Source organism: Prunus mume, linkage group LG4 (genome assembly GCF_029339155.1).
Source record: "Prunus mume cultivar Tortuosa linkage group LG4, ASM2933915v1, whole genome shotgun sequence".
NCBI classification, from domain to species: Eukaryota; Viridiplantae; Streptophyta; class Magnoliopsida; order Rosales; family Rosaceae; genus Prunus; species Prunus mume.
Window position 1 is genome coordinate 5,671,525 of NC_142701.1, and position 16,367 is coordinate 5,687,891.

The 16,367-nt window shown below is 35.7% G+C and overlaps 1 protein-coding gene, 1 long non-coding RNA gene and 2 pseudogenes across 4 annotated transcripts; 1 reads left to right on the forward strand and 3 right to left on the reverse strand.

Moving 5' to 3' along the window:
* Nucleotides 1-3,790: 3,790 nt before the first annotated feature.
* Nucleotides 3,791-4,533, reverse strand: LOC148917747 (uncharacterized; annotated as a pseudogene). The gene is made up of 2 exons (XR_016125778.1): nucleotides 4,252-4,533; nucleotides 3,791-4,162 (listed from the first exon to the last, which is right to left on the reverse strand). The product of XR_016125778.1 is annotated as an uncharacterized LOC148917747 (transcript).
* A 3,430-nt stretch (nucleotides 4,534-7,963) lies between these two features.
* LOC148917748 (uncharacterized) lies at nucleotides 7,964-9,813 on the reverse strand. Its single transcript, XR_016126249.1, has 2 exons — nucleotides 9,682-9,813; nucleotides 7,964-9,605 (listed from the first exon to the last, which is right to left on the reverse strand). It is a non-coding gene; the product is annotated as an uncharacterized LOC148917748 (long non-coding RNA).
* On the forward strand, nucleotides 8,355-9,982 carry LOC103342627 (protein trichome birefringence-like 42). Its single transcript, XM_008246260.3, has 4 exons — nucleotides 8,355-8,758; nucleotides 8,859-9,033; nucleotides 9,129-9,313; nucleotides 9,402-9,982. Exons 1-4 carry the CDS (start codon nucleotides 8,355-8,357, stop codon nucleotides 9,892-9,894), a joined length of 1,257 nt encoding a protein of 418 aa, XP_008244482.2. The 3' UTR covers nucleotides 9,895-9,982.
* A 541-nt stretch (nucleotides 9,983-10,523) lies between these two features.
* On the reverse strand, nucleotides 10,524-15,440 carry LOC103342626 (uncharacterized; annotated as a pseudogene). The gene is made up of 6 exons (XR_016126250.1): nucleotides 15,199-15,440; nucleotides 12,912-13,088; nucleotides 11,802-12,535; nucleotides 11,608-11,718; nucleotides 11,077-11,249; nucleotides 10,524-11,005 (listed from the first exon to the last, which is right to left on the reverse strand). The product of XR_016126250.1 is annotated as an uncharacterized LOC103342626 (transcript).
* Between the last annotated feature and the right edge of the window lie 927 nt (nucleotides 15,441-16,367).

A 16,367-nucleotide genomic window follows, 5' to 3' on the forward strand; every position in this document is an offset into this window, starting at 1 on the left:
CCAAATCCTTATACATTTTCTTCTCCTTATACTATTATTCACTTTCTACTCAATATTTTTTTCACTTTCAAGTTTTATTTTTCTCTATCGTATTATGGCTTCTTATATTGAAACCGAAGGAGCATGGAGCATGATAGAAGATGTTTTGTGGTGTGAGTGTTGACACGTAGGAACCCAAATTTTGAAATTTATATAAAATTTGAAATCGAAAATCTTATCCGATTATGAGATATGAATAGTATTGACACGTAGGAACCCAAAAATCTTATTTTAAAATATTATCCAAATTAATTGTTTAGGTAAAAAAAGTTGTAAAAAAACAAAAAAATGAATAGTATTTGCTATGACAAAGGCAAGAAACACATTCTTTTGTAAGGCAATTACTATTCAAGTGAATAATGCCCAGCCTCCCTTTGCCGTGACAAGGGACAAACTGCTAGAAGCGCTTTTAGGTGTCAATACCTGTCGGCTTTTGCTGATTGAGCAAGCAAAATACATACATATATGGAAGTGGTATTGTCTGCTTTTATTCAATACGTTGGGCTGATTCAATGATAAAGTAAAGGGGTCAATATCTTTGTATTACAATGGAATGTGACGGAAGATGATATCCAATAGGCTGAAATTGAATCAGTGTCATATGGGCTAACTACTCTTGTCGGGATACCTTGGTCCAATTGCCTTATTTTTTCTACCCCAAAAGCCATTCCCTTCTTTGACTTGAAGCCGCATGTTTATCTCCTTTTGAGAATAGGTTTTGATTTTTCTAATATTCCTATTTTTCTTTTCCTTCTTAAATAAATATTTTTTTCTTATTTTTTGGAGGATTCTCTTGGCCTATAAATATAAAGCTTTAATTTAAGAACCAAATGTCATCTTCCCATGTACAACTTTTATACATCCACAAATATATCAAAGAGAGAGCTAAGAGTTTGTTGACGCAATGCTTTTGGAGCTTATGAAGGTGTTGTTGTGGAGAATCCAGAGAACAAATCCATCTACCAAATCGGTTTTATGCAATGATGGAACCAGAAATTTTTCTAGGGTGGTGTGCTAATGTTTTTTTTTGGTTGTTGTTGCTATGGAAGATCATGAGGACCAATTTTTTTTAAATTTTTTTGAGGTATGCTAATTAATACAGTGAGAACCAAAAATAAAACATATATCATTAGTAATATATAAACAAGAAAAGAGAGAGAAGAAATAAAAAGAAAAGAGAAAGGAGAGAGAAGAAAGAAATGACAAAGAAGAAAGAGAAAGAAAAGAAGAAAAATGAGAGAACAGACAAAAATGACAAAGCAGAAACCAAAAAGGGAAAGAGAGAAAGGGGAAGGAAGGAGGAACCCATTTTCGAGAGGGAGGAAGGAAGACAATGTTTTGGTCTTTGTTTTTAATTTATTTCTTTGGTCAGAGTGTTGATTGTGCTTAATGGACCAATGGGCTGACTTGTGGAGAGTCTTGGGCTGATTTCTAACTTAGCTATATTAAACTGCACATATCCATTTTGAAAAAACAGGGCTGTGCTAGAGCCCACCCCAGCCACCCCTGGTTTCGCCTTTGGTTTTATGACAACAATTCTCTTATTTATCTTTTCTTTTGTCATGAACTAATTTCTCTTACTAAGGTTACGATGTAGCCTATCTATAAACACTTAATTTTTATAGTTATATTAATTTCTTATTACTATTCCATGTTAAGTATTTGTTACTGTTATTAATGCCTTAAATATCTAGCTAATATTTAATTGATGATCCAAATGGAGATCGAGAGGAGATGTTTGGTATTTGCTTCTCGTAACAAATACCATGTTTTGAATGAGTGCTCGAGAGGGACTAACATGACTCATGCAATTTTCTTGCAGGTTCTCATAGAACTTAATGAGTTCTTGATTTTCTAAATCCGTTACTTGAGAGAGAATGAGTTGTTAATTAAGAATACTTTTGGTTGAGCCCAAGATGGGATATCGAATGAATTAGGAGAAACCAACTGTCAACATGGGTAGTAATTAATGTTAATTGGCTATAAGAATTAAGTGGAATTGGTTATGGTGAAATCGGATGCTCTAGTGTCTCATCAAACTTGATTTTCCATTGTTAATTAAATTTCTATTTTTCATAACTGTTTTAGTTGAATTAAATCAATCAATCTTCATAGTTAACTGTTTAAATAAACTTCTGCATTAATCATAATTGGTAATTAAAAGGAAATTACAGTCTTCGTGGGAACGACATTTTACTTATCTCTATATTACTTGTGCAGATTGTGTGCTTGCAATAATTTCACAACAACATCCACAAAGGTCAGTTATGATCTTGAGGTACATTTTGGTCCTAAAAGTGCTCAAAATGTTTACAGTAGTATAACTTGAGATCAAAGTAAGGCCCATACAAGTTTTTCTCCACATTAAATTTGGTTATCCATTGTATTGTAATTTCTATAATTTCTCCCAAAGCTGTCTTGTTTATAGGCCTTTAGGTCCATCAAGACAATACTTTACTATCATTATGGTGATCTTGCTGAATAATGTGACTATGTCTTGTTTGGTGTTTAGGATTGAATTGAATAGGTATTTAAAGCATGTTAAGGGAAGATTGAAATTTTTTGACCAAAGTTGAAGGTCTCTAATTACTCATAAAGAAATTTTTTCTCATATATAATCCCCACAAGATGGTAGGATATCAACATCTACATATCCCTCATAATCCCCCCCAAAATGAAAATTCAATCTCCACTATATCTTGATTTCAACCATCAACACATTCTAGATTTAGTGACTTATCCAATCGAATCCAATACTAGATATCGGAGGGGACATTGTCACATTGAAGCATACTAGATGTCATTATGTCACAAACACACTGACCGTACCAAAGAATTTGTTCAACCAGCTCCTAAGCTTAGAATGTAAGCGAACGATGCATTTTATAGCAGAACATATGTGGAAAACTTACAGTGGTGAATAAGTGGTTAACTAGGGTTGAATGCAGTTCGGTTTGATTCGATTTTCACCTAGAATCGGAATCGAAATCGAATTATTTTTTCCAATGTGGTTCGGTTTGGTTCTTAGCCAAAGATTATAATAAAACAGAATTATACTGGACCTATTAAAACTGGTTCGGTTCGTCGGTTTTGAGGTTCCAATGCCCACCCCTAGTTGACATGGAAGGTGTTCACTTCACACATACCCTGTGAGCGTAACAGAGGAAGGTTATATTGAAGATCTTGTGGAGGGTAGTGGTGGGTCATTACCCAGATACTAAGTCTATGGTGAAGGACGAGATCAAACGTGAGATACCATCAATCAAATATTTACTACATAGTTAACTAGTCATTTGAGTAATTATTAATGTCACTCTAAGTTGAAATATTTGAATATTGCTAGTCCTTTTTATCTTCTACAGAAAATGAGTGCATAAGATCAAGTGTGCGATATGATAATTCAGATAACATGCATGATTGCTTGATGGGATTTAGGAAATTAGGATTGCCAATGTGAGCATGTACACATGTCTCTAGCTAATTTCTTTTTTGGGTCCTTAAAATTAACATTTAGATACCATGCATTTGGGTTGTATAATTTGAGACAAAAACTGGATATGTATATACAATGACAAGGATGATAAAATTACCAAAGACGAATGGAAAGCTTACTGCCATTCCTCTGCTTTTAACTCTTTCTAGTTTTTACTATTGATTCCATATGGTCATGATTAAACTCTCTCTCCCTCTCTAAATTTATTATAATTATGTTATTGGAATGCCAGCAAAGATTGCTTTGAAATCGCTATCCTTTCGTCAAGAAATGAAAATGAAAATCATTCACAACTCATTTCGAGTCCCATTAAAAATGGACAAATTAAACTGTTAGAGTAGCAATAAGAACAACTTGAGGATCAGTATTTGGGTGGAAATATACGTGAATGTGGAGAAATCACAGCCTCCTGTATGTACTTCTTAGAGTTGTTGGGGCTCGAATGCATTGCACTCATCTCCCCACAGCTGGAAGTGAACCGCCGCCGTCTCATCTGCCACGAGTGCCAGGCATGTCTGGTTAAGGCCTTCCGATGATGACGACGTCTTCATGCTTTTGTCCAAAAGTATGAACCTTGTGTTTATGTTGTTCTGTGCTGCTGGCACTATGTCTTTGAGTGGCACCATCTATCTATATATCTTTGCTTTGATTATAACAAGAAGGCAACATAAACCACAGAAAATGACCACAGGTTCTCATCTCATGAGAATTTAACTTACCTGGGTTTTTTGGATTGGGGTTTCAGTTGCGAGACGGCTACAAGATGAGCGAGATACGGTGGCTGATGGCGGCGAAGACGGTTGTGAGACGGCTAGTTGGAACCTAGCTAGTGTGAGTGCAGAGCGGCTGACCAGGAGATGAGAAAGAGATTGATATAGGAAGAAGAGGGCTGATCCTCTTGTGTTACGCAGCCCACCAATGACCCCTTTATCCGACTACTACTAAGGCCATCCCCAATGGGGTTTGAAAGGAGTCTGTACCACCATTGGGCTGCAATATATAGCAACCAAAGCAAAAAAGTCATTCACCCAATGGTTGAATTTTGAGGCCTTATGAACGGTTGAGCCCCATCGGAGCTATACCCATATTTAGGGGATCCATGGAAACTGAATGTGGACCCATATGGAGAAAAAGCTACCAACCCATGTGTGTTATCGATGATTTGCCTTGGGACTGCAGCTCCTCATACTCTCTTCTTGACCAATGGCTGCTTCCTCTTTCTTTTATTTTTTATTTAATGTGACCAATGAAAGGGATAGGTTAGATAAGGTTTGAGTTTGGGTTTGACGGATGAGGCTTGCTTGTTTTTTCTTTTCCAAGGTAACAATCAAGGTTTTTTTTTTTAATAGATAAGATTTTCAAATCTTGCCCAAATTTTAAATTTTTTGGTTGAAATGTTTTTTAAAAAAAAAAAAAAACCTAATATATCATTAGATACATGAAAGTAAAATAACTTTTATTTTTAATATAAAAAATTATATAGAATATAGAATTCCGGATATAGAGTCCTTCACATGTGAGAGTTATGCATTTAGGCCATCTCCAACCATGTTGAGGCTTAATTCAGACTTCCACCCTCCAAAATACAAATATTCATATATTTTTAAGACTCAATTTTTTTTTTCTTCTAGCCTTACAGACTCATAAGTCCACAACTTTATTAAATTGTTTAAGAATGATTAACCTTTAAATTTTTTTTTTCTCATTAATTTTTCTTGACATTATTTTTGTTTCAACCTTCGTGATTTAATTTTCTAAACATTTTAACCTAAAAAAAATAAAATTCCAAAACATAATAGAATTTCACTTAAAAATAAAAACAAGTACAACAACATTTTATTTCATGGACTTTGGAAGTAAAAACAAGTTACACACGATTTACATTAAAAACAATGGAACCACACGATTTTTTTAAAGCGGCGGCAATCCCTAGAGCTGCTACTTTTGTGTATGCTTGGAATAATTCGAATCCTTCATTGAAGCCATTACCATAATTGTCTTCCATTTTTACTTTTGTTTCATTGGATTCTTTATCTTCATTCAATAATGTTCTGAACTTCTGCCCACCTCCACTTGTGTTCTTCAATTATTTTATGAACCATTTCCATCTCCAATTGTCTTATTTCAATCATGTTCTGAACCATTGCTCATCTTTGTCCATATCACTTTATTGGATTCCCTTATATTTTCATATCTTCATTCAATTATTTTCTAAACCATTTCCCATATCTTATTGTCTTGTTTCAATCATGTTCTGAACCATTACTCATCTTTGTTCATCTCACTTTATTTGATTCCCTTATCTTTTCCCTATCTTTTTCTATCTTCATTCAATTATTTTCAAACATGTAGGTCATCTCATTCTCTTGTCTATTTAATAAGTGTTATTTTATTGAATTGACCACACAATCTCCTTCAATCTCATTCAATCTCATTCTCCTTCTTACAATGAATTCATGTGAGAAGGCTATATAAAATTTCTTCAATGATGATTCTGATGATGATGACCTTCATCAACAGAGGGTTGCAATGGCTGTTCAACACCATCCGTTTTTGTTGGTGAAATATGCTCAATAATCCAAACACGGTGGTTCTATTGTAGGCTGTGAATATAAGAATCGGAAGCGAGAAAAACATCATAAGAGTCTTATGGAGAACTATTCTGTGAAAGACCACTTTATCCCTTAGTGGACTTTCGCAAGTGGTTCTGCATGAGAAGAGAGCTTTTCTATCGCATCTTGAATGATGATGCTGCACATGAGCCATACTTTACCTAGAAGATAGACGCTTGCGGATGACAAAGTCTATCCCTAGTGCAAAAGCTAATAGTCGTTTTTTAAGATTTTCCAAGCATGATACAACTTGAAAGGCCTATTTAGAGGTTTATTATCATTCAAGAAAAGTGTTTTTGCATTCATATCCTACCCACAATATCATTGATAAATGAAGCAGTTGTGGATTTCAATTGATTCTAGACTAATAGCTTGCGGTATCGTATTCCGCTCTGCTCGTGCACATAATTTTCTTTTGGTACTGAGTCCAATAGTCAGATATAGAAACTCACCCTTCGCATAATTTGATATATAACAAGAATGAAAGTAGAATAAAGAAATATAATTTATTCAATTAAAAGGTGGATTTTACCAAATGGGCTATTTATAGAGTTTGAAATAAGTTTTGGGATTGGATTTGATTTAGATTAATTATAAATATTATTTTGACCGTTTGTTTTAAAATTGAAACGTTGGATGTGAAATTTCACCGTTTAGATTGCCTAAAATTAATTCTAATCGTTGAAGTAAAATATAGCCGTTGCAATAAATAAATAAATAAATAATTTGTTAGCCACGTGGGCCCAGCTGGGCTGCTTTGGGCTCTATACAGTGGGACTGTGACATTTCTCAAATTTCGATCCAAATGGCTTAGTCCAGAGATTCTATTAGAGCCCTAAATGAGGCTCTATCAACCTCTTTTAGAGCCCCAACCATTGGGGATGGATTAACATGTTCAGTCTCAGATATATTAGTTATTAAATAAAACATTACTTTTAAACGATTAGTTGAGATTTTAAAAGATTTTAAAGAAGTTTAAAAGTCCAGGTCTATTCAATCACATTTTTATAGAAGCAAAAATTATGGGTGTATTCAATCCGGTTTTAAGAGTCTATCTAAATTTGGATGCATCCAATCATGACTCCATAAAAGTTTGGTTGTATTTTTTAAAAACTCATTGATAAATGATGAGTTGTGGATTTCAATTGATTCTAGACTAATTTTAGGCTCTGACAAATCTTTGCTTCCACAAAAAAGAATTTGATATATATTACTTTATTCAATTAAAAGAAAGCGATGGCGGTACAGTCGACAGTTGTAGTGATAGTGGTGGCAGCGGCAACGGTGGTGATAGCCATGACAATATAATGGTAGTAGAGGTGGTGAAGTCATATCTTGAAAATTAATCAGTTTGGATTTTCACGGGTTTTCATTGATTTAGAGATACTAAGTGATTTTTATTGTAGAAATGTTGGTGTTAATTGTTTCGTTCACTTGACACATTGGGTCAGCCCGAACTCTATACAATTGTAAATGATTCTACTTGAACACGACATGATTATAAGCAGACAACATCTATTAATTCAATACGAATACAACCCATTAACATGAATAGCCAACTCTAATGTAAATGATAGCTTATGTTTGTTGTTGACATAAGCGATATTGAGAAAAGGAGATTCAAACACATGATCTAAGGTAGATTCCACTGACCTAAGGTATAGAGTAACTGCTATTGACCATTGGAGCTATAAGCCCCTCGCTTATGCTAATATTCTATTATTTCAAACTTGTTGCCGAGCTCATGTAAAAAGCTGATTCCATTAGTAGGTGTACCAAACACAGAAAAGAAATCCCATATCCATTATTCACATGAGCGTCAAAAACAGAAACAAAATACTCCCTTAAATTGATCAAATGGAGAGAATGCATTCATGATCTAGCCTCAAGGGCATCCAGTGACAAATGGCCAATACAAATTCATGAGGAGACATCAACATCATCTAGAAAATATGGTTTTAGAAAATTGGTTTGTTATATCCACTCCACCCCCAACCATATGTGGAAAAGTCAGGAAGCTAAAGCTTCCACCTAAACCATCAAGTACCTGCTACTGCTTCTGAACGTGCTTTGGTAACCACTCAGTTCCACTGATTACAACTTACAAAATTTTATCAACTTTGGTGATTATCAGTTTTAACCCAATTGCTTATAAGTTATATTCAAACAACTTCAACCATAAACCTCTCTTCAGCTTAATTACTGCTGCAATGGACACCATATCCTGCATTGGTGAAGGATGGAGGCTGTGCACAGCTGCAAGCTTTATAAGCTGCATCATTCTGATATTCTTTCTCAACCACAGCCATGACAGGGTAAACCTATCAACTCTTGGGAACATAGCCATAAAATCAACACTACCAGCCAATGAATCAGATGCGAACATGAAGCTCTTGCAAGTAGCAGACTTGAAGGAACACATGAAACAGATAAATAAAGAAGACAAATGCAATGTATTTGATGGAAAATGGGTTTACGATCCGAAGCAAAGCCCTCTCTACCAAGGAGCTCAGTGTCCATTTCTTAGTGACCAAGTCAGCTGCCAAAGGAATGGAAGGGCAGATTTCATGTATGAGAAATGGAGTTGGGAGGCCAAGGGGTGTAAGATTCCAAGGTGAGCTAATTGATTAATTAACCCAAGTATGTGTTAATAATATTATTACATTTTGTTTGTTGCATCAAAATATATGTAAACAAGGTTGTTATGGTTGAAGGTTTAATGGAACAGACATGTTAGAGAGACTTAGAGGAAAGAGAGTGATAGTAGTTGGGGACTCTCTCAACAGAAACCAGTGGGAATCTCTAGCTTGTCTACTTTACTCAGCTCTCCCACCCTCTCAAGCCCAAGTTGATGTGGAAAGTGGCATCTACAAGGTCTTCACAGCAAAGGTAGGTTTCAAAGTGCTTCTAGTTGTAGAATCTTTCTCCTAGTGAACCCTTTTTAACTGTGAGACACTTGGTTGGTTGGTTCTATATTACTGCAGGAGTATAACTGTTCTGTTGAGTTCTACTGGAGCCCATTTCTAATGCAGCTAGAAATTAACCAAGAGAATGGTGCTAGAATTCTTAGGCTTGACAGAGTTGCTACCTCAGCCAAGAAGTGGGTCGGGGCAGATGTTATGGTATTCAACACTGGTCACTGGTGGGTGCACCATGGAAAGATCAAAGCGTAAGTCTTCTTGATTTATTTTTTCTCTACTAAAGAAAATCAATGAATATTTATCAAAGAGTTTGTCTAATGGATGTCAGATTTTCAGGTGGGACTTGTTTCAAAATGAGGGAAAAACGGTGGAGAATATGGAGATTGAATCAGCATTTGAGAAGGCTATGAATACCTGGGCACGTTGGATTGATCAAAATGTGGATGTGACCAAAACCAGAGTCTTCTTCCGGAGCATTTCCCCAGAGCACAAGGGAAAGCTTTGGTGCTACAACAAAACCCAACCCATCACGGATGATTCCTATGAAACAACATTTCCCAGAAAAATTATAGAAGCCGTTGAGAGAACAATCCAGCATGAAGACCCCGTGACATACCTGAACATTACGAAGCTGTCTCAGTATCGAAGAGATGCACACCCAATGATTTACAATACAAAGCAATGGAAGCAGTTAGCTATGCAACAAAGACAACCAGAGTCCTCTGCTGATTGCAGCCACTGGTGTCTGCCTGGCCTGCCAGATACCTGGAATAGGCTATTGTATGCTTCATTGCTCTTGGACACTTCCGAAGTCATTCTTAGCTCGTAAGACCTGCTTGTTTGATCTGTCATGAGTGTTAGTGGACTTTGTATACTTCGTTCCTTCAACAGAGTTATAAGAGAAGGGACTTATAAGAGAGGATGAAATGTACAGAAAAGGTACCTACATTAAGTCAGCTGGCAAGCCCTGCAGGTGCCATAAATCAGCATGACCTAATAGCCTGTCTAAATTAAACTGGCAGGCAAACTAAAATCTCGGACCACGTTTTTACAAAAATCAAGTGCACTAAATCATATAAATAATTTGGCTTCCGTATGGATGCAAAGGCTCTGTATGTTCTCTTTAAAAAAGGCAGAGAAAAAATAAAAGAAAAGAAAGTCACTATCTTCAGCGTTAAGACCTTATCCCCATACAATGCATATAATAACAAGCATATCAATAAGTTGCTTGCCATCGGCAACAAAAACCATGAAGAAGATGTTTGCACCACACAGTAACCATAATAACTCTAACTTGAATAAGTTGTTCTCCTCTCTAGTCACTTAGTTGAACCATTTACGCAAGTTCAACACATTCCATTCACAAATTCAACACAGAAAACAATAAAATAAAATAAAATAAATAAAATACAACACCAGAAAACCACAAAAGAGACAGCATAGCAGCGCAAACAACAGTTTAACCATGCATAATAGTAGCCAATATATTAACAATGCTGACTACAAAGGTACGTCTCAATTGGCTTGGTCCCATTTAAAATATAAATAACATTTCCAAGCACTTTATGTTAGGGAGACTACATAATTGTTAATATACTCCCTGGTAGAGCAGGTTGATCGTTGGGAATTTTACCCACTTCGGTACAAATTTTATCCTAAGCTAGGAATTTTGGACAGCACCATAATCAGCAAGGGGAGGCTGCGGAGAGGCTGTTTATTTACATAAGCTTTTTACAAGGGTACCTACAGAATCTCCCATTCAGATTCACAAAAATCATGAGATGGTGATTTCTTCGTCTTCTCCATAGTAATAGAATGAAGCACACCGTCTTCACTTCCAAATTTGATTTTGCATCATCCCCATACCATAATGCAAGCTGCTCATATTCTTGCTTCCTTGCAGACCTCAGTCTTGAGGAAAAGGCTTTCTGAAGTTTTTTCTAGAAAAGAAGTCTCAATTAAAGCCAGCGAAAGTAGGGAGAAGAAGGGGCAGGTGGGATGGAGAGTGTACCTTGTAAGGCCTACGCTTGCCTTCCATGTGAGGAACAAAATGAACATCCTCACCAGTCACCATCACACAAGTCTCCTCAAGTTTCACCTTGGCAGATTGTTGAATGGTTTCCATTTCTTGTACAACAACAATATTACTCTCAATCGCATCCAAATTGGAGTCATGTGATCCCCCTGAAAAATTTGCAGTCATCAGTTACTACTTACCACATGTACAAATGAACATTCAAATTATCATGAACCAGTACACAATCTAGAAAACCCATATAAGTGAAATACAAATTCACGTGTACAAAAGAGATTTCAGATTATCATGGACCCATATAAAATCTGGATCCCACCTGAACATAAATCTATAATGGTCCAGAGTTGAGAAAAATATCTCCATCATTATGTCAGAGTTATTATCTTCACAATCACTTTTCATCAATCAATTGTCAATCCAAAACCGACATCAACAAAATCTTGCCTCAACTCAATAACAAGAACAAGAAGGTTAATGTGCATCAGAATGAGATGTACTCAGTGGTACCAGGATGAGACGCTGAGACCTCCTTTTCAGCATATCTCTCACACTGTACTTGTCCACTTGGAGAGGATCCTACTAGAGAAACCATCCCATTGATGAAACAAATGTCTGCAGCTGCCAAACCCGAAATCAAAAGTGAACAAGCATCAAGGTTGGTGAAAAACAATACACTTTTACAGGGTCCAATAGGTAGTTACCATTTGGTTCTAATGATAAGCCACCAAAGGATGAATCTAATATTTCATTCCATTCTTTTGCATCCGACTTATCCAAAACAATCATATCAGATGAGCGGCAGCCAATTGAAACATCAGAAGTACATTGGCTTGCATTTGCAATCACACGACCTTCCCTAGTGGAGTCACATGCCATACCTTCATCTATACAAGGGGTTATAAATGTATCTATATGCTCGCATGAACCTTTATGGGTTTCATGGCAGGATGATGATTGTCTGCTCAAATCCTTTTCAGCAGGAGGAATCACCTGTAGGACATCTGTGCTTCGTTGGATTCTCTTTGACAGCCAAGTTTGTATTGTTAAACATATTCCCATCATGGTCTTGTCTTGAGTACAAGTCCAAGCATGCTTCTTCTGCACAACTCTCTGCAGATTGTGTGCGATAGTCATATATGTGTTGTTCAAGGAAGGATGGTTTATGGTCCGCATCCTTATTCTTAACAGAAGATATCACCTCTGAATCCCTATTTAAGTGTTCAACATTAGCCTTTATAGGTTCTTCTTTCTTGGTAATCCTTGAACTTTTAGGATTATCAACATCAAAAATATTTTCGACAGGGAAACCACAGGCTGACATCTTCTCTGGATCCATCAAAGAGTCAGGGAGCAAATCTTGCATTACATCTGCATAGAACTTTTTAACACTTGCACCAACAGTCTGTACCTGATTCTCAACAAATTTGACTGTGTCCTGTCCCAAATAAAAGAATGAGCAAGAATATCGGTTAATGGGAAAGGAAACCACTAGAGCAACTCAAGAATAAAATTAAAAAGATTACTGTCTCAGATGAACACAAAATCACATAAAGCCGTATTTGGCATAGGGCACTGAAATAGATGATCATAGATATAATTGTAAAATAAATAACCAGTATAAAGAACAATACAGGCAAGAAAAAGATGTCAATAAGTGCTGAAAGGAGGATGAAGACGAAGAAATAATTGTAAACTTATGAATTAACACCTCCAGATCAGCAGTCTATGGCAAACATTCCATTTATATAGATGAGGACCTTATCTTAGGAATCCTGTGGACAGAAAAAGACTAGCAACTTCAAAGGGCTTACCTGGTACATATTTTCTTCCACCTCCAAGCACATAGATTCGAATTTCTCATATACACCCCCAACCCAGGTTATACCATTTACATCCATAGTGATCATGAATTAAACTTTACAGAACAGGTGTATCTTCTGCTATTTTGTAGTTCCGGTAATCAATTCTTATATCAAATTGGCATTCATCTGCAAGAAATCATATGAAATTTAGAAGAAGTCCACACGAAACATAAAAATGACTCTTATCTGAAGAAGAAGCAAAGGACCCATAAAATGTTTTTTTGAGTAAATTATAAGCTTCTAGCTACGGGAAAATGTACATAGCATTCAAACAGAAATATTATAACCAAAATGGTGCATGATTTTTCTAGTGCTATTGAATTTGTTCTTTCTGCTGTTAAGCGTGTGCCATTGACTTAAATATATTTAAAAATTATTGAAAAAAGCCAATGTCTTCAACAAAAGTACAGAAATTTTTGTAACCGATGATACCCAAAGATTCCAACAATGAGATCTATTATCAATTAACAAAAAGCTATTATTTAATATCCCAAAAGGGGCACCTAACAAAGGCAAACGCCAGAACATGGTCTAATTCGTAAAAATAAAAAAATCACAATACAGATGCACTGCAACACACTTCTTGTTCAACTGTTGATAATCATGATCTTCCAACACAGAAACAAATTTAATAAATATCTCCTGTACCAAGTTCAGGTAATGCTTGCCCTTTACATTCAAACTCTTTAATGCAAAAAATGATTCCACTTCAAAAAGCACACTAATTCTGTTGTGCTTTCATGTTGCATGGAGGTGCAATCATCAAATAAATGCTAAATTAAGAATTTCATATATCCCCCCTCCCCTTCTCTCCTCTCCCAAAATGCAGCCATTAGTCACTCTGGACACCAGCCAAAGGGAAAGATAAAATTTGCATACTCGAGCATTTGTGTGAATGCATACAGAGAGTTATGGCCTTTGGATATAAATATTTTAATGAATAAATTGTTACCAGAGCTGCAAGAAATATCTCTGAAACACTAAATCGCCTATTATGGAACAAATGAGACATTCTGGCTCTGTATGATACCTACGAAAGGACAAAACTTTACTAGGAAAGATCTAACGAGCAATAAAGCAATACAGCAGCATTCTAGCTTATGCTATATGTCTATGGTAGCTTTAAAGATTTCAAGTCTAGTCGATTCCCGGATGCTTTCCGTCTCTCAAAATGACACTAAGTTGTTTATGAAAAATCAATTTTAGTAGAGTTACACCCAGTCTCAGCCAAAATCATTATCAGTGTGCTACATGGAAACATGTCATAGTTTCTGTTGGTGAACTGAACAAATCAGACAAACAAACCAACTGATTAGAACAGTAACTTTCTCCAATTACCATCTGTACATCACCTCAAACAAGGACTAACATTAGGCATCATATCATAAAGTTTGATGGGTATGTCACATGATTGCCTTGATGAAATAGAAGTTAAAAATTATTGACTGGACAACAGCCCAAAACACAGCCAACATGGAAGACTTGCACATACATAGATAGAGTATAGGACAATTAATTTGTCTCCATGGAGAATCCTATCATTATATGACTGGAAGTCTTGGCATCCTATAATTACTTTAGAAGCAAAACCAAAGGCCTAGTATTTGAGAGCCATAATAAATAATCAAATAAAATAGAAAACCAAAACCTATTTCAGGAAGCAACAGCACTAACGATCCTTAACTTGAAATGCAAAGCAATCTATCTACAATTAATTGAACCCAACTAGAGTAAAATGTTCAATTAATTTACCAATCCATTTACAGTTAATTGAACCCAGATAGAGTCCTTCAATTAATTTACCATTCATATCTCATAATGCAGAAATTCACTCCAGAGAGAGAGAGAGAGAGAGAGAATAAGAGGATACAGAGCCAGGAAACTAATAAAAGTAGCTCATTTATATGATTTTCCAGCTATCTTCGTACAGGGACCAAAAACAAAAGCGCCACTCTTGAATTTGATTATCAAGATTGGAACCGTGACAACTATACAGTAGTTTCGACTATCCCACAACAATTTCACATCACAGGCCCAGCACCGTACAGATACAAAAGCTTTTCACAAAACCTAAGTCACAACAAACTGATCATCTACATGAAACAAGGAAAACTAAATATGCAATAGAAAAAACAGCTCGCATGATCAGGGCACAGAAACTCTATTGTAATCATGATCAAGTATACAGCAAAATAAATTTGATGGTCAGTATGAAATTTGAAGTTTGAGAACTTACTTGTTGTGAATTGTGAGAGATGAATCAGATGATCTTGTTGTGAATTGTGAGATATGAATCAGATGATGTAAATACCCAGAAGCCAAAAAGCTTGAGAAGTCATGGATTACGCATAAACCCCAATTCTGTTTTGGCTTTGCTTATAAAGGTACTAGAAGAAATAATAAACTACGGACCCAGACACGGAACACACAAGAAATATGAAGGAGAGAGGCCGAAGAAACGTAAGACAGTTCATTGACCTTTCTTTCCATTCCAGCCTCCACGTGTATAAATTTGATTAAACAAATCAAAATACTTTTGGGGTTTTACACCATCCACATTGAGGGTTATCATCAAAAGACTTATTTACCGTGAAAGTATGGTCAAATTTTACTTTGTTTCTTGGAAGCCAAGGTGACCCACTTTATCTTATCGACCAAATTCTTTTCTAAAATTTGTTATTTATCAAACCCTATTAAGTATTGACCAAAGTTTGGTGTTCCATGTTGTCTACGTTGTTATATCCATCTAAACTCCATCAATTTTGATGATGTGGCAAAGGTGGTTTAGTCATTTCATATATGTGGCTTTCTACACACAAATTGAACTGCTGATGTGGCAAAGTGGAGCCCACCTCTAGCCCAAACTCATTGACTAACGACTTTTTTACTTAAAAATCGGGAAATAAACTTACAAAATGGGAAATTAAAGTTACAAATTGAGGAAATAAAGGGGGGTCCATTTAATTAGGATTCTAGAGCATTTTAAAAGAATTTTTTTAAGTGCCAAATTTCATGGAACTCTATGGAACTTTTAGATTTCACATAGACTTGAGAAGAGTTCTAAATAATTTTATTATAAGATTTGTATGGCTTTTATTCCAGACAATCAAAAAGCCAAGAAGAGATGTTTGCTTTTCGCCTAGCAGTAAGTGGTGCTTTCTTTCTTTAGGACATGTGTTTCTGATTGCTCTCTCGTTTGGCACTTTGTATAAAAGGTATGGTGCAATAGCTATATGATTTTGGAAGAAACTTCAGATTTTTTTTTTCTTTTTTTTTTCTTGTGGTTATTGAAGACTTAAAATACATAAACTCTCTTCCCTAGTGATTTCTAACCAGGTAGTTTGGTCAAACATAGTAATGGTGAATGATTTTCTTATAACAAAAAGCAAAATTCATTAAAAAAAA

Bases quoted from the DNA above. Each gene is read 5' to 3' on its own strand.
- LOC103342627 (XM_008246260.3), top strand. From the start codon at position 8,355: ATGGACACCATATCCTGCATTGGTGAAGGATGGAGGCTGTGCACAGCT. The intron at 8,759-8,858 runs GTGAGCTAATTG...TTATGGTTGAAG, and splicing joins AAGGGGTGTAAGATTCCAAG to GTTTAATGGAACAGACATGT. The intron at 9,034-9,128 runs GTAGGTTTCAAA...ATATTACTGCAG, and splicing joins ACAAGGTCTTCACAGCAAAG to GAGTATAACTGTTCTGTTGA.